This window comes from Chiloscyllium punctatum, chromosome 37 (genome assembly GCF_047496795.1).
Source record: "Chiloscyllium punctatum isolate Juve2018m chromosome 37, sChiPun1.3, whole genome shotgun sequence".
NCBI classification, from domain to species: Eukaryota; Metazoa; Chordata; class Chondrichthyes; order Orectolobiformes; family Hemiscylliidae; genus Chiloscyllium; species Chiloscyllium punctatum.
Genome location: NC_092775.1, coordinates 688,244 through 711,491, shown reverse-complemented (window position 1 = coordinate 711,491; position 23,248 = coordinate 688,244). Strand labels below are relative to the sequence as shown.

The window sequence follows — 23,248 nt, the reverse complement described above, 5'->3', positions numbered from 1 at the left end:
GGTCACAGGCCTCCAGTCATGAAAATCTGTCTTCCTCCACCACCCTAAGTATTCTACCTTAAAGCCAGTTCTGTATCCAAATGGCTAATTCTCCCGTTATACCATGTGATCTATCCTAGTCTACCTATATGGAACCTTGTTGAACACCATACTGAAATCCATATATATCACATCCACCACTATGACTTCACCAATCCTCTTCATTCATTCTTCAAAAAGCTCAATCAAGTAATGAGACAATTTCCCCCACACAAAGCCGTGTTGTCTATCCCTAATCAGTTCTTGCCTTTCCAAATACATATAGATTCTGTCCATCAGGATCCCTTCCAACAAATTGCCCACCACTGATATCAGGCTCAATCTATACTTCCTTGGGTGTGAACAGTTCTGGTCGCCACAGGATAAGGAGGATGTGGAGGTTTTGAATAGGCTACAGAAATGGGATCAGAATGTTTCTCAAGATGTTTCCTGCTTTGGAGGGTATTAGCTATGAGTAAAGGTTGAACATGGCTTGCTTTCACTTGAACATCAAAGGCTAAGGGGGAAACTTGATAGAAGTTTATAAAATCTTAAGAGGCATGGATAGAAGGGATAGTCGAAGTCTTTTTCCGAGGGTAGAAATGTCAATTACTAGGGCATAAATGTTTAAGGTAAAAGGGGCAAAGTTTAAAAGGAGATCTGAGGGACAAGCTTTCTTTTAAATGGAAGGTGGCAAAGTGCCTGGAATGCAGTGCCAGAAGTAGTAGTGGAGGCAGATATAATCGCAACAAAAGGCATTTTAACAGAAAAAAAAATGCATAGGCAGAGAATACAGGGATATAGAACCCATTGAGGCAAAAGGTTTTTTTTAAAAAGTTTAGAAAAGCATATATTGGTGCAGCCTTGGGGGACTAAAGGCCCTTTTCTTGTGCTGTACTCTTCTTTGTTGACCTGTCCTTCCCCAAATCCCTCAATTCATTTAGATATTTTTAGAACTAAAATAGTTTTGATTTTTGTTAACTGATTTAACACCAATTAGCATTAGTAGAAGCGAGTTCCAAGGCTCCAAGCTTTTTGAGAACATTCCAAATTTCACCAATGAACATGTCTCTAAAAAAAACAAAATTAGAGACAAGTCCCTGATCCTAAACTCCCTAATTTGTAGAAACAGGTTTTCACCATCCAACAGGTAAGCCCACCTCCAGATTTTGAAAATATAATTGGAAAGGAATTTTAAGAAAGGAGACATCCAAGGTGCACACATTTGCTTTGTTTAAACCGTTGTGCAATTAAAGTTCAACTTGCTAAGATAGCTTCTCACGTGAAATGAGAACTTTGGATAAATGCAAGTGCACAAGCAGATGGTAGTGATAGGGTCAGCATAGATTCACTAGCTTCTGGATTAGTGGTGCTGCAAGAGCACAGCAGTTCAGGCAGCATCCAAGGAGCAGTGAAATCGACATTTCAGGCAAAAGCCCTTCATCAGGAATAAAGGCAGTGAGCCTGAAGTGTGGAGAGATAAGCTAGGGGAGGGTGGAGAGAAAGTAGACCCCACCACCAGGGATATATTTCCCTCCCCACCCCTTTCCGCCTTCCGCAAAGACCGTTCCCTCCGCGACTACCTGGTCAGGTCCACGCCCCTCTACAATCCACCCTCCCATCCTGGCACTTTCCCCTGCCACCGCAGGAACTGTAAAACCTGTGCCCATACCTCCTCCCTCACCTCTATCCAAGGCCTTAAAGGAGCCTTCCACATCCAAAGTTTTACTTGCACATCCACTAATATCATTTATTGTATCCGTTGCTCCTGATGCAGTCTCCTCTACATTGGGGAGACTGGGCGCCTCCTAGCAGAGCGCTTTAGGGAACATCTCCGGACACCTGCACCAATCAACCACACTGCCCCGTGGCCCAACATTTCAACTCCCCCTCCCACTCTGCCGAGGACATGGAGGTCCTGGGCCTCCTTCACCGCCGCTCCCTCACCACCTGACGCCTGGAGGAAGAACGCTCATCTTCCGTCTCTGAACACTTCAACCCCAGGGCATCAATGTGGACTTCAACAGTTTCCTCATTTCCCCTTCCCCCACCTCACCCTAGTTCCAAACTTCCAGCTCAGTAACTGTCCCCATGACTTGTCCGGACTTGTCCTACCTGCCTATCTCCTTTTCCACCTATCCACCCCACTCGCTCTTCCCTGACCTATCACCTTCATCCCCTCCCCCACTCACCCATTATACTCTATGCTACTTTCTCCCCACCCCCACCCTCCTCTAGCTTCTCTCCACGCTTCAGGCTCACTGCCTTTATTCCTGATGAAGGGCTTTTGCCTGAAACGTTGATTTCGCTGCTCCTTAGATGCTGCCTGAACTGCTGTGCTCTTCCAGCACCACTAATCCAGAATCTGGTTTCCAGCATCTGCAGACATTGTTTTTACCTCATAGATTTACTAGCTAACTAGCACAACAGCTTCTCCACTTTGACCGTTTAGGATTCGATTTTCAGGAAGGGAAATTCTTATTCTTAGTAAAAATGGAAGAACTGTGGATGCTGTAAATCAGAAACTCCCACCTCAGTATCCAAGGATCCAAACACACCTAGTAAAAGCAGCATCTTTCACAACCTAGCCTCCTCTACATTGGGGAAACAAAATGTAGACTGGCTGACCACTTTGCAGAACACCCATGTTCTGTCTGTAAAAAAAAAAAGAGCTTTCAACTGCCTACCACTTCAACACACCTTGTTCCCTGGCCAACATCTCTTTTCTCAGGCTTGCTGCAGTACTCCAGCAAAGTTCAGCACACCTGGAAGAACTGCACCTCATTTTCCGCTCAGGGAACCTGCGGTCTTTCGGACTCAATATCAAGCTCAATTTTAGGCCTTGAGATCTCCCATGTCCTTAACCCAACTGACACACCAGACCTTGTATCACTTTTTGCTGTTACACACAACCCATTGTTAGTCACTAACAGTCGGCATTAACAGCCATTCACCTTCCAAGCGAGATAATTATCTATTCCTTTGTTCAACTGTTCTCTCTTTGGGCTCTATTCCCCACAATTGCTTACTCCTTACCCCCTCCCCCAACCCTATCCTCTGTACATAAACCGATATTTTTCTAACAACCGTCAGTTCGGAGAACGGGTCACTGGGTCCAAAACATTAAACCTCCTTTCTCTCCACAGACTTGCTGAGCTTTTTCAGCAATTCCTGCTTTTGTTTCAAATTCCTATTCTTGGCCAGCAGTCCTCTGTTCATTATTCAGTAAAAACTTTATTTCCAGCTGACAGTATATAGGAAATAAACGTTTATAATTTTACACTGCCACCCAGTTAAGGTTTCACAGTATCATCTGTCTATCACATCTGCACCCACCTTTCAAATGATCATGACTTTGCCCTTCACCTCATATTCCTGCACATTTGAATAGAAACAAATGAGCCAATTCACACACTAATACCTCATCTGAACCTGGCTTCACCACACTTCCAGGCAGTGCAATCCACTCTGTGCATTACTCCTCACTTCAAATATACTTCCTCTGCAAATCTTTAAATCTGCGTTCTCTTTGTCTAACTTTGAGGAGGAACAGGTTCCCACGAAGCCCTGCCCATTGTAGACTGTCCAGATCCCTCGAATTTTGAGAACTTCAATAAATCATCTTTTTATCTCGTTCTGAGGAAAACAATCCTAACTATCATTGGACAACATGGATCATAACATCGGGTTGATAATTGCCCCCTGCATGATGGCTGCAGTCACTGACACCTTGACCTGGTACCAGGGAGGTTACCTACTACGCTGGAATCACTTACAGCTGTAGAAAAGCTGGTCTGTTCCCCTAAATGAACCTTCTACCATTACTGCTCTTCCAATCACTTTCCTTCCCTTTTATATGGCTGAGCCATGTTCAGTGCCATAAGCTTGGCTCTTCCTGCAGACTTGAGGAGCCACTACTGCCCTCTGAAGTATCCAGAATGAAAAACCAATTAGGGAGCAAGAACGTACTGGGGACTTCCTGTCAAGTTTGCTTGGTGTGGAGGTGCTGGTGTTGGATGGAGGTGGACAAAAGTCAAAAGTCAAACACCAGGTCTATTCGAAATCGAAAGCTTTCGGAGTGCAGCCCCTTCATCAGGTGAAGTGATCTAATGAAGGGGCTGTGCTCTGAAAGCTTGCAATTTCAAATGAACTATAACCTGGTGTTGTGTGACTTCTGACTTTGTTCTATTGGGACTGTCTAGCTGTCACCCATTCCTCAGATGCCTGCATACTCCTGACTTGCAATGTGACCACCTTCCCAATTACACTATCCACTTGGTCCTCTGTCTTGTGGGTACAGCACAGCAGCTCCAACCATCATGCAAGTTCCAAAAAAAACTGAGCTCAAGTTTTGACAGAGAATGAAATTTGTGTACGAAGTGCCCATGACTCATGCCATAGGATGGGGATTCTGCATAGTTAATACCTTTGGCTTAGTTTTGGACAATTTGGTACAAATGCCAGTTTAGAAATTATTTACTCTTGCTCACCAATCAGCTCCCTCTTTGCCTATAAGTAGTTATAAGAATAAGACTAAGAACCAATTCTTAAAAAAAACATTAAAAAAATTCCCAGCACACTGTTCAAATTATATTTAGGTTCATAAGACATTCTTTTAGTCTGATTGGTTTCATCTACCCCCTCGTTCTCCCCCTCTCAAAGGATTCCAGAAAGCAGTTTTTCCACATTCAAAATAACCTCTCATACAATTTCAAGTATTTAATGTAATACTTACATCTACTCCACCAAACAGATCAAATACATGTGTATTGGGAAATTTGGACTCCTGGGCACCTTTCCCATCCTCAGTCACAAATGCCATTGCTTCCATTGAAAGAAGTGGAGCAATCTCCTACACACAAGGGGAATGAAAAAAGAACTAATCAAAACTCAACACACCAAATCTCAAGCAGCACGATCCCTTAATTTCAATCTGGTTCAATCAGCTCTCTGCTTAGTTTGGAGACTATTTTTTTTCTTTCAAATTCTGATTGATCCACGAACACTTCTGCTTTAACTGAGTCCCGAACCTTTGCTTTTCTAATTTGAACAATCATCTGTATGTGCAGGGTGCGAAATAAATCATATTCAATCTGCTTCAGTGCTGGATCCAAGCATTCTTGTGCATACATCGCATAATATGCAAATATAGTAGTTACTTGGAGGGAAAAAAGAATTTTAGCATTTATTGCTAAAGGAATGGAGCATAAAAGTAGGGAAATATAGCTGTGCAAGGTATTGGTGAGACCGCATCTGCGGCTCTGTCTACAATCTTGTGCCCTGATGGTATGAGACACGCATCGGTTAAGATAAGCTGGCCAAGGAGCGTGGAGGTAAAGGGATAAACGATCAGTGAAGACAGGGCCCAGATGCAGAGAAAGACAGTTACGCAGACAAAAGGATTAATAATAGTAAGCCAGGTACGAAGAAAAGCTGCTAACTTGCCCTGAATACAGCCCATGTGATGACTGAGCCTGGTATGTAGGAGATGGAAAAAGGTGTTCAGGCCCTAAAATTATTGACCTCCATACAGAGGAACCTCGATTATCTGAATATCGGATTATCCGGCAAGATTGCAAGGTCCCAAAGCCTGGATAAACTATGTTTCCTGGCATTTGATTATCCGGAATTCGAATAAACGAACAAAATACTCCCCCCGTCCAAGTCATAGAACAATACAGCACAAAACAGGCCCTTCAGCCCTAGATGTTGCACCGACCTATGAACTAATCTAAGCTCATCCCCCTACATTATCCCATCATTCATGAGCTTATCCAAGGATTGTTTAAATCTCCATAATGTGACTGAGTTAACTACATTGGCAGGCAGAGCATTCTACGCCCTTACCACTGAGTAAAAAAAAGAGAAAAAGCGAGGACTGCAGATGTTGGAGATCAGAGCTGAAAAATGTGTTGCTGGAAAAGCGCAGGTCAGGCAGCATCCAAGAAGTAGGAAAATCGACGTTTCGGGCATAAGCCCTTCTTCAGGACTCCTGAAGAAGGGCTTATGCCCGAAGTGTCGATTCTCCTGCTCCTGAGATGCTGTCTGACCTGCTGTGCTTTTCCAGCAACACATTTGTCAGCACTGAGTAAAAAACCTGCCTCTGACATCTGCCTTAAATCTATCATCCCTCAATTTGTAGTTATGCCCCCTCGTACAAGCTGACGTCATCATCCTAAGAAGAAAGACTCTCACTGTCCACCCTATCTAATCCTCTGATCATCTTGTATGTCTCTATCAAATCCCCTCTTAGCCTTCTTCTCTCCAATGAAAACAGACCCAAGTCTCTCAGCCTTCCACATAAGAGCTTCCCTCCAGACCAGGCAACATCCTGGTAAATTCCTCTCACCTTTTCCAATGCTTCCACATCCTTCCAGCAATAGGGCGACCAGAACTGTACACAATATTCCAAGTGCAGCCACACTAGCTTTTGCATAGTTGCAGCATGACATTACGGCTCCAGAACTCAATCCCTCCACCTAACACACTATATGTCTTTAAACTGGACTATCAACATAGGTGGCAACTTTCAGGGACCTATTCAGGTGTCCTTCAGATAACCGAGGTTCCTCTGTATTAAGTCTTGAAGTCTGCAGGGTCCCCAAGCAGAAAAAAATCATTGAGCTTTGCCTGAACACTACAGGCAGGCCAGAGACAAATGTTGAAGTGACACGTAATTGGAAGCTAGCAGTCATTTCTGCAGACATAGCATAGGTATTCTGCAAAGTGGTCAACCAGTATGTACTGCATCTCCCCAGTGCAGTGGAGACCACATGTAAGCAATGAATATAGTAGACACAGAACATAGAAAAATACAGCACAGTACAGGGCCTTTGGCCCTCGATGTTACGCCGATCCAAGCCCACCTAAACCACACTAGCCCACTATCTTCCATATGCCTATCCAATGCCCGTTTAAATGCCCATAAAGAGGGAGAGTCCACCACTGCTACTGGCAGGGCATTCCATGAACTCACGACCAGCTGGAATGAACCAGATAATGAGGATTGAGGAAGCAAATGGGCAGGTAAGTCATCTTCTGTGGCTGGATAGGTATGTGCCATGGAGGCGTTGGGAGTGGAGGAGGAGTGGACCAAGAGTTCAAGAGGGAACAGTACCTGTGGAAGGCTGATAAGAGAAGGAAGGTTAATGAGAATGTGCTGGGTGCATCCCACTGGACATGGTTTGAGATCCTTTGGATGCAGATGCTGATAGGGTGGGAAGGGAGTAGCAGTGTGACCTTCCATTTTTTAAAAATTCATTTTGTGGGGTGCGGGCGTAGCTGGCTGGCCAGCATTTATTGCCTGTTCTGAGTTGCCCTTGAGATGGTGGCGGTGATGAGCTGCCTTCTTGAATCGCTCCATTCACCTGCTGAGAGTTGACCAACAATACCATTAGGGAGGGAATTCCAGGATTTTAACTCAGTGACAGTGAAGGAACTGCAATATATTTCCAAATTAGAATGGTGAGTGGCTTGGGGGGGGGGGGGGGAAGCAGAGGGAGGGAAGAGAGATGGGATTTGAAGTGGTGGTGTTCCCATCTATCTGCTGCCCTTTTCCTTCTAGATGGAAATGTTCGTGGGTTTACTATCTTAAGATCTTTGGTGAATTTCTGCAGTGCATCTTGCAGATGGGACACTGCTACTACAGAGCATTGGTTGTGGAGGGAGTGGATGCTTGTGGATGTGGTGCCAATCAAGCAGACTGCTGTGTCCTGGATGGTGTCAAGCTCAAGTGCTGCACTCACCCAGGCATGTGGGGAGTATTCCATCACAGTTCTAACTTATGCCTTGTAAATGGTGGACAGGCTTTGGGGAGTCAGGAGGGGACTTACTTGTCACAGCATTCTTTGCCTCGGATTTGCTATTGCAGCCACTGTGTTTGCGTGGTGAAGCCAGTTGAGTTTCTGATCACTAACTCACAGAAATTTGGAATGGGGGATTCAGTAATGGTAAAACTATTGAATGTCATGGGGCAATGCTTAGATTGTGTATTATTGATGATGGTCTAGTGTGGCATTTGTGCAGCACAAATGTTACTCGCTATTTGTCAGCCCAAGCTTGGATATTGCCCAGATCTTGTTGCATTTGGACATGGTCTGCTTCAGTATTGAGGAGTCACGCATGATGCTGAATGTTGCGCAATCATTGGCGACCATCCCTACTTCAGACCCTACGAGGAGGAACGGTCATCGATGAAGCAGCTAAAGAGGGCTGGGCCTAGGACACTACCCTGAAGAATTCCTGCACAGATGTCCTGAAGCCAAGATGACTGACCTCCCAAAACCGCGACCGTCTTCCTATCTGTCACGTATGACTGACCATCAGAAAGTTTGCCCCCTGATAGTTATTGATTTCAGTTTTGTCAGGGCTCCTTAATACCACACACTATCAAATGCAGCCTTGATGTCAAGGGCTATCACTCTCACCTCACCCCTCAGAATTCAACTCTTCCATCCATGTTTGAACCAAGGCTGTAATGAGGTCAGGAACTGAGTGGCCTTTGTGGAACCCAAACTGAGCGGGTGCTGCTTGATAGCACACTGTTAATGACATATTCCATCACTTTACTGATGATCGATAATAGACTGATGGGACTGTAACTGGCTGGGTTGGAATTGTCCTATTTATGTACAGAACATACTTGGGCAATTTTCCAAAGTGTTGTAACTGTACAACAGCTTGGCTCAGGGAGTGGAAAGTTCTAGAGCACAAGTCATCAGCACTATTCCCAGAATGTTGCCAGGGTCCATAGCCTTTGCAGTATCCAGTGCCTCAAACTGTTTCTTGATATCACGTACAGTGAACTCAATTGGCTGAAGACTGATATCTGTGATGCTGGGGACCACTGGAAGCCAAGATGGATTTCCACTTGGCACTTCTGGCTCAAGATTGCTGCAAAAGCTTCAGCCTTAACTTTTGCACTGATGTGCTCAGCACATCATTGAGGGTGAGGATATTTGTGGAGTTGTTTAATCATCCACTACAATTCACAACTGGATGTAGCAAGACTGCAGAGCTTTGATCTGATTCATTGGTTGTGGGATCATTTAGCTTTGTCTATCAGTTGCTGCTTATGCTGTTTGGCATACAAGTAGACCTGTTTGATGTCCTCACCAGGTTGACCCCTCATCTTCAGGTATGCCTGGTGCTACTCCTGGCATGCCACCCTGCACTCTGCATTGAACCAAGGTTGATCCCCTGGATTGATCATAATGGTTGAGTTGGGGGTGGGGGGGGGGGGGCGGTATGCAAGTCCATGAGGCCACAGATTGCGGAGTAAAATTCTGTTGCTGTTGATGACCCACAGCGCCTCATTGATGCCCTGCTGAGTTGCTAGATCAATTTAAAATCTGACCCATTTAGCACGGTGGTAGTTCTGCACAACATCATGGATGTTATTCTCAATGTGAAAGTGGGACTTCATCTGCACTAAGACTAGGCAGTGGTCATTCTTACCGATACTGTCGTGGACAGATGCATCTGCAGCCAGCAGATTGGCAAGGAGGTGGTCAAGTACAGGTCGTTCTGTTATAACGCACGTTTCGTTAACACGAATTCGCTGAAGCGTGACTAATGAATTGGGGACAGTGTTTCCAAAGTGTGAACTTTTAAAACATGCATTAGCTGGTTACATCACCAACATTTTAAGCACTTTTATAAAGTGCAACTTTTCCATAATGTGGGGTTGCACAAGAACGCAACCATCGTGTTATAGAAGAACTACCTGTATTTTTTTCCCTCTTGTTGGTTTCCTCACCATCTGCTGCAGACCTAGTCTAGCAACTATGTCATTTAGGACCTGACCAGAAGCACTGCTGCCAAGCCTCTCGGTGGTGGATATTGAAATTCCCCACCCAGTGTATATTTTGTGCCCTTGCCACCCTCAGTGCTTCCTCCAAGTTTTGTACAACATAGAGGAGTACTGGTTCATCAACTGAGGGAGTACGGTACATAGTTATAAGTAGGAGATTTTCTTGCTCAAATTTAACCTGAAGCCACGAGGCATCATGGGGTCTGTAGTCAACGTTGAGGACTCCAAGAGCAACTCCCAAATGTAAACCACTGTGCGCCACCTCTGCTGGGTCTGTCTTGCCGGTGAGACAGGAGATATTCAGGGATGGTGGCAGTGGGACATTGTCTGCAAGACATGATTCTGTGAATATCACTATGTCACGCTGTTGCTTGACTACTCAGAGACAGCGCTCCCAATTTTGGCACTAGCCCCAGATGTTAGTGAGGAGGATTATGCAGGGTCTTTTCCGGCACCTAGGTTGATGCCAGGTGATCCAACAGGTTTCATTTCTTTCAGACTTTGTAGCGATTGGCTGAATACCTTGCTTGGCCACTTCAGAGGGCAATTGAGAGTCAACCATAATGCTGTGGGTCTAGAGTCACATGTAGGTCAGACCAGGCGAGGATGGCAGATTTCCTTCCCTGATGGCCATTAGTGAACCAGATGGGTTTTTCTGACAATTGGCATTGATTTCACCGCCATCATGACATTCTCAATTCCAGATTTTTTAAAAACTGAATTCAATTTCCACTATGTGTGGTGGCAAGATTCAAACCGAGAACATTATCTGAGTCTGGATGAATACTGATAATACCATTCAGCCATCGCCTTCCCACAATGTTGAGGGAGGGAAGAGATAGGGTGAAGAAGGGGGAAAATGGGTCAAATACAGCTGATGGGCTGCTTCAGCATAAGCAGTGATAGCAGATAGAATGAGTTTAGACTGATTGAGAACTGATCAAATCAGTTCCTTGGTACACGTCAGGATTCCATATAACAAGAATCTATGATGTTCATGAAAGATACAACTGATCACTACAGCAAACCTTTTTTTAACATGCCACCTTTTCTTTTTAAGGCATAGAAGACATGGCAACAAAAAAAAAGAGCGAGAAAGATGGGAGTGGGGCAGGACAGGATGTACTGGCTGCTATGGCAGGTTACATCCCTTTCTTGTTACTATGCAAATTGCCTGCTTTAAAACTGCAAACAGTCAGCACTTCAATTCACAATTTAGAGGTTATGCAAGTATGAAATATTTTGAAAGTATCACTTGCAGGCGTTTTATCAGTGCCTATAGGTCTCTTTATCCATTACTGCAGCAACAGAAGTGGTGTAGGATTTATTTTTATTCATTAAGGGGATGTGTGCAAAGTTGGCTGGGCTAACATTTATTGCCCACCTTTGTTGTCCTTGAGGAAATGGTCAGCTTGCTCTCAGACCTGCTGCAGTCCATTTGGTATAGATGCATCCATGTGGCTGATGAGGAGGGAGTTTCAGAAACAGTGAAGGAACGCTAACATATTTCCAAGTCTAGAAGGCAAATGGCTTGGAGGCAAATTTTCAGGTGCTCCTGCTCGTACTCCTAGATGGAAGAGGTCATGTTTGGAAAGTGCTGTTTAAGGAGCCTAGGTGAATTTTGGCAATGCATCTTTAAGATGGCACACACTTTGCATTGGTGGCAGACAAACTAAACGCATGTGGACGTGGATTACATTCTAGACTGAAGCGTTGCACAGGCGAGGTAAATTGCTATTCGATAAAGGATTGAAGCAATGATACTGAAGATTGCTTACTACAGTACAAAAAATAGATTGCAGCTATTGACAGAATTCAGCAGAGCAACTGCTCAAGGGGAATAAGGGACTAGATTGAGAGTAGTGACTGGACATGGTCTCAAAGAGATCAAGTGGTGACATGATTGCTGATTTTAGCTTTACTCCAGTGAAATGGCCATAATCTTTAGTACTGACCTTTAAAATTCCATGGCACAGTAACAACCCTTCATTGTTAGGTTGGCTGTTCGTATATAGTTTTTGCACCAGATGTGGGATCCCATTCCACTTCGCAGTTTTGTCCCTTTCTCTCAGCAAAGAATCTGGAATCTACAAACAATTAAACAATGATTACAAAAACTTAAATACCATATTTGACACATTTTGGTTGAAGGTTTCTTATCCTATGCTATCTTCAGTAAGTGGGATCATCACCCGTGATCTGCAACATCCAGCCTTTTTGCAGAATTATCTTACTGATTCCCACTTTGCAGTGGATACATTGAGTAAGAGTTTTTCATTAGCGAAGCTTACATTTTGAAAGGGAATACAGTACAGTTCTTTATTACGCGACGATTGCGTTGTGCATCCCCAGGTTATAGAAAAATTACCCTTTAGACATAGCATTAAAGTGTTGGCCCTGTAATCATGTTACAGCCAACACATTTTAAATGTTTGTGCTTTAGCAACGGAATCCCTAATTCATCAATCGCATCACAGCAGATTCATGTTGACGAAACGCACATTATAACAGAATGACCTGTACTTTTCATTGTGAAAGGAAGGAGGGGGTTACCATATATAACATCTCCACTGACAGCTTATGGCACTGCTTTCATTTCAAATATGCTCCTTCTTGCCTCTCCTGCCTTTTTCATATCTCCCTCAAGGATGTTGTTCACAAATAATTTTATAATTGCTTCAATTAGTTTATTCTGGGTGATTTTCTCAATACCACAGCCTTGACTGAAACCTGGCTAAGAGCTGACAACGTCGCCCCCCCCCAACTGAAGATTCCTAATGTTGATATACCTGTCATCATTTGCTCTGCCAAATCACCAGAACAGAATTGCAATTCTTGTCAACGTGGACCATTAGGCAGTGGCATGATAATATCACTTGATCAGAATCATCCAGAGACGTAGGCTAATAATCTGATGGATGGGTTCAAACCCCAACTATGGCCGATGGTGAAATTTGATTTCAATTAATAAAAAGGTGGAATTAAAATGCAGATCTAATTACTTTCAATCAATAAGATATGTTAATATACAGCTCCATGACAGTTAGGTCTTGAATTTTTTTTCAGCCCTGAGCTGGGGAAACTGTTTGTGAGCCACAAAAGCCTATTATTAACAAAATGAACGCATAATGATGAACCTGAAATCATTGCCACCCTTTGGAAAACCTACCTGGTTTGCTCATGCACTGCAGAAGGAGGAATCTGCCATCCTCATCTGGTCAAACCTACCTATGATTCCACACATGTAGCAATGTCATCACACAATATCTTCTGTAACGGCCTAGCAAACCGCTCACTTGTACCTAACTGTTACCAAATCTGGTAAAAGGAATGAAATGGGCTTGACCACCAGACACCAATTCCAGTACTTTAGTCAACAACTTAACCAACACCATGGTCATACCGACTGTTTAGCCTCACTGGCACTAGGAATCACTCACTGCTACTTGAATTATCACAAAAGTTAATATTTTTAAAAAGTATGCAAAATTCCCCAATTTAGACCTAGGTGGACAGAAGGCACAGACCAGGTTTCTGTACTTAAGAATCACTATTACAAATAAATAATAAATAGATTCTAACCAACTGCAGAAAAAACATTACAGCATATCAACATAAAACTGAGTTAAAACACTAGCCTGCTTGTACAATACTTCCCCTCGACAAGCACACAGACAAAAATCATAGAAAAAGCATGGGTGTTATGGCAGAGGGCAAGGCTGGAAAAACGGCACTATGGTCCTGTTCACAGGATTTACTGAGATGATCAGGTCAAAAGCTTTTCAATCTCTTTTCTCAGGTACTTAACCGGTGAGATTTTTGAGAAGATTTGTACCTGAGGTTGAGGTTCAGGTTGTAAGTTTGCTCGCTGAGCTAGGAGGTTTGTTCTCAGATGTTGTCACCATGCTAGGTAACATCATCAGTGAGCCTCCAGTGAAGCGCTGGTGTTCTGTCCCACTTTCTATTTGCGTGCCTTGGTCTGTTAAGGTGGGTGATATTATTTCTGGTTCTTTTTCTCAGAGGTTGGTAAATGGGATCCAAATCGATACGTTTACTGATGGAGTTCCAGTTTTCCAAAATCTATCCATTTTCAGGCCATTCAGTTTTTCTGGCAGCTTCACTTTGGTGATGGTCACTATACTCAGCTCTGCCCCCATCACTCTTGAAGTTTTAGGATATTAATCATGTCTTCCACCGTGAAAACTTACGAAGTTATTATTCCGTTCCTCGGCCATTTCCTTGTTCCCCATCACGACCTCTTTAGCGACATTTTCCAGCAGCCCAATGTCCACTTTTGCCTTTCTTTTGCCCTATACATATCTAAAGAAACTCTTACAGTCTTCCTTTATATTACTGGATAGCTTATCCAATTATTTAAATTTTTTTTTGTTGCCCTCTGTTGGTCTTTGTTAGCTTCCCAATCCTCATTCCCCACTGTCCTTTGCCACATTATCAGCTTTCTCTTTTGGTTTTATGCTAGCTGACTTCTGTATGATTTGCAAGTGCCAGTGTTGGACTGGGGTGAACAAAGTTTAAAAAAATCACAACACCAGGTTATAGTCCAACAAGTTTATTTGGCACTAGCATTTGAAGCACTGCTTCTTCATCAGGTGGTTGCCACCTAAAGTAGCAGCAGTGCTCGAAAGATAGAGCCTCCAAGTAAACCTATTGGACTATAACCTGGTGTTGTGATTTTTAACTCCGACTTGCCTACGCAGCCATGGTTGCCTCATGCTCCTGTACCATGCTTCTTTTTCCTTGGGAAAAATCTTCACAGTGTATCCTGAATTACTCCCAGAAACTCCTGCCATTGCTGTCCCACTGTCTTACCATTGCACGTGGGGACACCACGCACCATGTACACGACAGACACTCATGTGACTAGGGCAACATTGTCTATCTGATATGCTGCAGGCAAGGATGCCCTGAGGCCCGCTACATTGGCGAGACCAAAAAGACCCTACAACGAATGAATGGACACCATGCAATAATCACCAGACAGAGATGTTCCCTCCTAGCTAGGGAACACTTCAGCAGCTAAGGGACATTTGGCCTCAGATCTTCGGGTGACCGTCTTCCAAGGTGGATTTCAAGATACACAACAATGAAGAGTGGGCCGGTCAGAGGCTTAACCAACTTCAGTACCCACGAGGATGGTCTCAACCAGGACCTTGGGTTCATGTCACACTACAGGTGACCCCACGACACTATAAACACACATACACAAAAGTGCACACTCTCGCAGACTCTCTCCCATACATACACCTCCCTCACTCTGACCCATGCGCACAGCCTCTCAGGCATATACTTCATCACACATGCACACACTCTCCCACACACACCATTAAGTCTATGAGATGAATTTGCATTTACAGAATTGGATTTGCAGATACACTATTTTGTTCAAAAAGCACAATCTGGAGGCAGTCAATATTTTATAATCCATGTGGCATTCCGTACATTCCTACTTTGGAAACAGAACCAGTCTGACTCAAGATTGAAATAGCTACAGACTCACTTCACACTTTTAATACATTGTCTGAGCTGAGATGTCGCTTTTATTATAAACATTAAGTTATCTTGGGAATGTGACTTGAAAGTAGTCCTGGGATTTACATTTTAATGAATCAAAACCTACAACCCATTCTAAAAGATGAAAGACTTAACAGCAATCTAGGTTTGTTCAATACAGAAGAACCTTAATTATCTAGCAAATTCGGATTATCCGAAATTCGGATAACCCAAACAAGATCGCATGGTCTCGATGCTTAGCTAAACTGTGTTATTCGGCATTCAATTAACCAAATGAAATATTTCCCGATTGGACAATTGAGGTTCCTCTGTATATTGCATCAGCGTATGACACAATGATCTTTTGCTATAAATTCTGTGTCCTATGATACAGCTACCTGATGAAGGAGCAGCGCTCTGAAAGATAGTACTTCCAAATAAACCTGTTGAATTATAACCTGTGCTGTGAAGTTTTTTAAACTTTCCTGCTAGGTTCCTCTCCCAGTTGATTCTCCCCAGTTCCTCCCTCACAGCTCTGTAGGTGCCTTTATTCAGCTGTAATAGAATCAGAGGTAATTGTTTCTCCCTCTCAAACTGCAGAGAAAATTCAACCAATGCATGATCACTGCCTCCTAAGGGTTCCTTTACCTTAAGCTCCCGTGTCAAGTCTGTTTCATTGCACAACACTAAATCCAGTATTGAATGTTCCCCAGTGGGCTCCACCACAAGTTGCTCCAAAAAGCTATTTCCTGGACATCCCACAAATTCCTTTTCTTGCAATCCACTACCAACCTGATTTTCCCGGTCCACTTGCATACTGAAATCCTCCATGATCACTGTAACTTTGACTTTCCTATACATCTCTTCTATCTCCTGGTGTGTCTTCCACTGTTTGCAGGCTTTTTACTTTTGCGATTCCTCAATTCTACCCACACAGATTCTACACCATCTGACACTACTTTGTTTCTTATTAGTAAATGAAAATAAGTCAATGATAAGGCAGCCCCACTCCCTCTGCCAACCTGCCTATCTTTTCGATAGGGATGTATATCCTTGAGTATTTAGCTCCCAAACCTGATTCCCTAGCAGCCACTTCTACATGATGCCCACCATGTCATACCTGCCAATTTCTACCTGCAACACAAACTCATTTACGTTATTCCTTATACTGTGCTCATTCAAATATAACACCATCAGTCCTGTATTACACGATTTGACACCCCTTTTCATAAATGTAGCCAATGAAATTTTCCAGAGAGCTTTGCATCTCACATCCTCATCATAAACTCTTCTACTTCCAACTCAATTTGTTTTGGTCCCTGACTTTATCCACTTACTACAAAGCCTGAAAAAGGCTTAAACCCCAAATGTCAACTTTTCCACATCCTGATGCTCTCTGGCTTGCTGCGTTCTTCCAGTCTCCTGCTGGTCTACTTTGGATTCCAACATCTGCATTTTTTTTGTTTATAACATCCTCAATTCCAGCAATTATACAGTGGGCTGTCGGCAGCCCAGGCAGAAGATGAGGTGTTGTTGCTCCAATTTGTGGCAATGGAAGCGGCCAATGTCGGTCATGTTAGAAAGGGAGTGGGAAGGGGAATGGGAATTAAAATAGGCAGTGACTGGGAAGTCCGGTCAGCCCCTGCGGGCCCGGCTGGGATGCACAGCGAACCATCCCCAAAGTTTAAGTTTGGTCTCTCCAACATAGAAAGACCACATTGGGAGCACCTGATACAGTAAACTAAGTTGGAAGAGAGACTGATAAACCTCCATAGATGCTGCCAGACTCGCTGAGCTATTCCAGCAATTCCTGCTTTTCTGTTTTGCAGCATCTGCAGTTATTTCGATTTTTATCTACTTTTAAGCCTGTCAGATCACTCAAAATCTGTCTATGCTAATTTTTTTTATCCCAACCATTCCTCTCACTAGTGAACATCAACACAAAGCAAATTTTAAAACTACTTAAAAGCCTACTTATGTTCTCTGGCCCCATTCTTTCCCTAGTTATCCTTTTACCCTTACCCATGTAAAGTAAATCAGGTACCTCTTTTCTTTTACCTGCCATTATTCTTTCATAGACCCCTAGCATGGAAACCAACCATTTAGCCCACTAAATCCACAATAACCCACCAAAGGGTTCCTGCAGAAAGATTATACCCAAAACATCAACTTCTCCATTTCCTGATGCTGTCTGGCTTGCTGTGTTCTTCCAACCTCCTGCTTGTCTGGAAATGAAGGATGCATCTTATGCTGAAAGGTTAAGCAAGTTGGGTCTATCTCTCAAAAAAGGTTAAATCATAAGATAAATGTCCATGATGTCAGACGTAGAGAATTGGCTCATGGGCAGGAAGCTGTGGGTAGGGCTTAGGGATTCTTTTTCAGGTTGACAATGCACTTATCCAAGGATTGTTTAAATCTCCCTAATGTGGCTGAGTTAACTACATTGGCAGGCAGGGCATTTCACACCCTTACCACTCTCTGAGAAAAGAACCTGCCTCTGACACCTGCCTTAAATCTATCAATTTGTAGTTATGCCCCCTCGTACAAGCTAATGTCATCATCCTAGGAAAAAGACTTTCACTGTCCACTCTATCTAATTCTCTGATCATCTTGTAGGTCTCTATCAAATCCCCTCTTAGCGTTCTCCTTTCCAATGAGAACAGACCCAAGTCTCTCAGCCTTTCCTCATAAGGCCTTCCCTCCAGACCAGGCAACATCCCGGTAAATCTCCTCTGCACCTTTTCCAATGCTTCCACATCCTACCTGAAATATGGCAATCAGAACTGTACACAATATTCCAAGTGAGGCCACACTAGCGTTTTGTATAGTTGCAGCATGATATTGCGACTCCAGAACTCAATCCCCTCCACGAATGAAACCTAACACACCGTATGCCTTTTTAACAGCACTATCAACCTGGGTGGCAACTTTCAGGGGTCTATGTACATGGACTCCAAGATCCCTCTGCACATCCACACTACCAAGAATCTTTCCATTGACCCAGTACTCTGCCTTCCTGTTATTCTCCCCAAAGTGCATCACCTCACATTTAGCTGCATTGAATTCCATTTGCCACCCCTCAGCCAAATTCTGCAGTTTATCCAAGTCCCCCTGCAACCTGTAACATTCTTCCAAACTGTCCACTACTCCACCGACTTTAGTGTCATCTGCAAACTTACTAACCTATCCACCTATGCCTGCATCTAAGTCATTTATAAAAATGACAAACAGCAGTGGTCGCAAAACAGATCCTTGTAGCATACCATTAGTAACCGGACTCCAGGCTGAATATTTTTCATCAACCACCACTCGCTGCATTCTTTCAGAAAGCCAGTTTCTAATCCAAACTACAAAATCACCTTCAATTCCATGCCTCTGCATTTTCTCAAGTCCATGTACATCACATCAACTGCCCTACCCTCATCCACATGCTTGGGAGTCCACCAACCCAAGGAAACCCAAACATATAAATAGAAAGCAGCAGTGCTTCATCCAGAGGCTCACTGAAGGTGTTACCTGGTGTGGTGACGAAACGTCTGAAAATGAACCTTCCAGCTCAGCGAACAAACCTGCACCCAGATGATCTAAATGGAGAAAAACTGCTAAAAGGAATTTGAGTGCACATGTATGAAAAGCAGAAAACTAGCACAGAGATGCAGCGAGTAATCAGGAAGATTAATGAAATGCTCAGAGGTTTTACAGAATCAGTGTTATTATGGTGCCTGCATGGTGACAATGTCCTGGCTTTTCTCATAACCCTGTAGATCACACCATTCACTTCAAAAAAAAATCTAATGCCCTCTCGAATACCACAACTGAACCTTCAACCACATTTTCAGGCGGTACATTCCATACTTTAACTACTTGCTGTGAGGAAAAGTTTCTCACATAACCCTTGCTTCAGTGGCACATCATTTTCGAGATCTGGACTACAGCGTAGGTAAGTCTTACAGCAATTGTACAAGGTGCTTGCGAGACCACATCTGGAGTACTGAGCGTGCTTTGGTCCCCCTACTTAAGGGGAAATATCACTTTGTTGGAAATAGTTCTGAGAAGGTTCATCAGGATGACCCCTGGTATGGAGTGATTGTCTTAAGAGCAAAGGCTATACAGGTTGGAAATCACGAGTTCAGAAGAATAAGAGGTGATCACATTGAAACATGTAGGATTCTGAAGGGATTTAACTGGGTAAATACAGAGAGGATGTTTCCCTTCATTTGACAGCCTAGGACCAGTGGGAATAGTCTCCAAATAAAGAGGCACTAAGAATAAGAGGAGAAATTTCTTCTGAGGGTTAAGAATTTTTGGAACTCCTTGCCACAGAGAGATGCAGGGGTAGAGTCCTTGTGTATATTAAAGACTGTGACAGATAAATTCTTGATCGCTAGGGAGAAATCAAGGGTAACAGGGAGATTGCAGTAAAGTGGCAACCGCAGTGGAGTATGGAAAACATGTAGAGGCTGCAGTTAGAGCATCTTCCTCGCTTTCCCCCACACAAATTAGAAATCTCAACAAGGACAGTAAAAGGTATGTTACAATAAATTTTTTCTCGGTTATAACTGAAACCAGCTGCAAATTACTTTTATCCTAAGTAGCAGTTAGTCAGGTCATTTTGGTGGTCTCATTAGGACTATACTCACAGTGACAATTTGTGGAAACAGGGGGCATGATTAACAGCACACTGTTCTCAGTTAAGTCATATCAGTGGGAAGAGAAACTTGCTAAAGTTTAGCTAAAATTAGATTGGCAAGTGTGGAATCAGGCAAGGATAGCCCCTCAGTTATACACCCAATGGCTACATTAGACTAGATTAGATTACTTACAGTGTGGAAACAGGCCCTTTGGCCCAACAAGTCCACACCGACCCGCCAAAGCGTATACCACCCAGACCCACACTCCTACATTTACCCCTTCACCTAACACTATGGACAACTTAGCATGGTCAATTCACCTAACCTGCACATTTTTGGATTGTGGGAGGAAACCGGAGCACCCGGAGGAAACCCACGCAGACACGGGGAGAATGTGCAAACTCCACACAGAGAGTCGTCTGAGGCGGGAATTGAACCCGGGTCTCTGGCGCTGTGAGGCAGCAGTGCTAACCACTGTGCCACCGTGCCCCTACAGGGGACAGCAGATCTCACCAACCATGCCAAAGCTTAATAAGGATAAGAAATGGCTAATTTACCACAATTAGTTGAGACTTTGTTGACTGCTACTGAAATGATACGTCAAAGTTAAACCTGGTGAGTTAAAATACAGGGCTGTGAATAAATATCTACATGAATGCAACAAGGATATAGGAACATGACTACTGGAGTGGGCCATTCAACCTCTCCCACCATTCAATAAAATCATGGCTGATCTGTGGCCTTCTCTTGGTCCATCTCTCTCGACACCAGTGCTTACCAAAAATTAACAACTAGATTGAAAATTAACAACTGACGGGCAACACGGTGGCTGAGTGGTTAGCACTGCTGCCTCGCAGCGCCAGGGCCCAGGGTTCAATTCCAGCCTCAGGCAACTGTGTGCAGTTTGCATATTCTCCCCCTGTCCACGTGGGTTTCCTTCAGGGGTGCTCCAGTTTCCTCCCACAATCCAAAGATGTGCAGGTTAGGTGAATTGGCCATTCTAAATAGCCCACAGTATTCAGGGATGTGTAGGTTAGGTGCATCAGTCAGGGGTCAATATAGGACACAGGAATAGGCCTGGGTGGGTTACTCTTTGGAGGGTCGTTTTGGACTTGTTGGGCCGAAGGGCCTGCTTCCACACTGTTGGGATTCTATGACCCAGCTGTTGATCGAAGAGTTCCAAACATCTACCATCCTTTGGTTAGAAGTGCTTCCTAACATCTCTTATGATGAATCTGGCCTACTTCTCAATCTATGCCCCCTAGTTCTAGAATCCCCAACTAGTGGAAATAGTTCAGAGTCATCAATCCTGTTTTTTGTTTCCTGTTAGTAGTTTACAATGAGCAGATTGAAGAGATTTCCCATTTACCTCAGACAAAATGCAGCACAGACAATTCAATGAATCAGAGAATTGAACATCACGAGCAGAGCCACTCTCCTTCTGGCCCTGCACTCTAATTAGAGGCAAGCATGGCATACTACCAAACTGAAAAAGATGAAGAGCCCTTCATTCCTGAAGGGCTCATGCCCAAAACATTGATTCTCCTGCTCCTCGGATGCTGTCTGAACTGTTGTGCTTTTCCAGCACCACACACTCAATACAAGTAAACTGAGTCCTCTGGTCATTCATTATCTTCAGAGAATTAAGTTTTCATCAATTGCTTTTTAAAAGATACGACAGAACCTAACTACACAATCACTGCAAGCAGTGAATAGTAAAATAATTTGCAAAGGGAATTGGAAAATAATACAGGGATTTGAAAAGAATAGCACAGAATAAAAATCAGATGAATGGTGGGAATTGGGGAGGTGGTGTCACAAAAGTAATGTCAGTAAATTTGCAATCTAGACTTCAAGCTAATGCACAATGATGGATGGCTTCAAATCTCACTACAGCAGCAGAATCAGAAGCTCATCTCAGTAAAGGTAGACATAAAACTACTCATTGTCAGACAACCCCACCTGGTTCCCTAATCTCCTTTCAGGATATAAATTTGGTCTGTACCAGTACATGAATACCTAGCCCATCATTTATATGACTCATAACAGCCCTCACCGTCTAAAAAGCTAAAATGGAATGAAGGATGTATATTACGGTCACATCCATGAAAGAATAAAATGGTTGAACAAGTGAACTTGCGAAAATCCAGTTAAATTTAAAAATCTTGAAGTATAACAATGCAGTTGGTATATTCTCGATCAATAAACCAGGGTCGTGCGCGAATATTCCACTGAATCGTGGCAGACAGAGCTCGGATTCACTTCACACCTTAAAGCCCCAGAGTTAACCATCGGCTCTGCACCCTCCCGAAACCCAGGGATGCACTACCCGGCTTCCAGGCACCCTCCGGGATAAAACGGGGCCTCCCCTCCCCTCCCCTCCCCTCCCCTCCCCTCCCCGGGCCGGGCCGGGCCGGGCGCTGGTGGGGACCCGGGCCGGGCGCTGGTGGAGGCCCGAGCCCCAGAAGGTTGGGCCGGGGTCACTCCCTCCCTCCCTCCCCCCGAGCCTACCTGCGACACCCTGGTTGGCCCATGCCCGGTATAGCGGCCGTGCTGAAGGCGGGGGACAATGTTCTGGGCTCGGACTGAGCGAGATACAATACTCTGGACCTCGGGGGGCCCAGCTGCAGCCGCCATTTCCCTCACAACCGACCGCAGCCGCCCCGCCCCATCCAGCATTCTCATTGGTCCAGGCTCAGCCCGGCTCCGCCGTTCCCATTGGTCCATGAGCAGACAGGTACCGTCACTTCCGCTTCAAGTGAGGAATTCATGAAACTGTCCCTTCTCGTGATCTCAATCCAGATCCAAACTGATCCCAAACCCGATCCAATCCTGATCCTAATCCCGATCCTGACTCACATCCACAACACCATAAAATGCAGCATGGAATTAGGCCATTTGGCCCATCCAGTCTAGTCTGGCTGGTACATTTCTCAACCCGATTCTCTTACTAATCAAGAACCTGTCTAACTCTGGAAAAGCACAGCAGGAGAATCAACGTTTCGGACATAAACCCTTTATTAGGATTCTCCTCCTCCTCGGTGCTTTTCCAGCACCACACCCTTGACTCTGGCTGCAGTCCTCACTTTCACCTATCACTGTCTTAAATGTGAGGCGCTGCATTTTGGAAAGGCAAATAAGAGCAGGACTCATACTAATGGTAAGGTCCTAGGGAGTGTTGCTGAACAAAGAGACCTTGGAGAGCAGGTTCATAGCTCCTTGAAAGTGGAGTCACAGGTAGACAGGGTAGTGAAGAAGGCGTTTGGTATACTTTCCA

General features: G+C 44.1%; 1 protein-coding gene across 2 annotated transcripts in view; it reads right to left on the bottom strand.

Moving 5' to 3' along the window:
* Positions 1-22,633, bottom strand: part of LOC140462789 (short transient receptor potential channel 4-associated protein-like) — a 96,071-nt gene extending 73,438 nt beyond the window's left edge. For both annotated transcript variants that reach the window (XM_072556067.1, XM_072556068.1), the window contains exons 1-3: positions 22,483-22,633; positions 11,785-11,916; positions 4,754-4,870 (exon numbers count right to left, since the gene is read on the bottom strand). In XM_072556067.1, coding sequence (XP_072412168.1) covers positions 4,754-4,870; positions 11,785-11,916; positions 22,483-22,608 — 375 coding nt within the window. In that variant the 5' untranslated portion in view covers positions 22,609-22,633. The remainder of the gene's footprint in view (positions 1-4,753; positions 4,871-11,784; positions 11,917-22,482) is intronic.
* Positions 22,634-23,248: the final 615 nt, after the last annotated feature.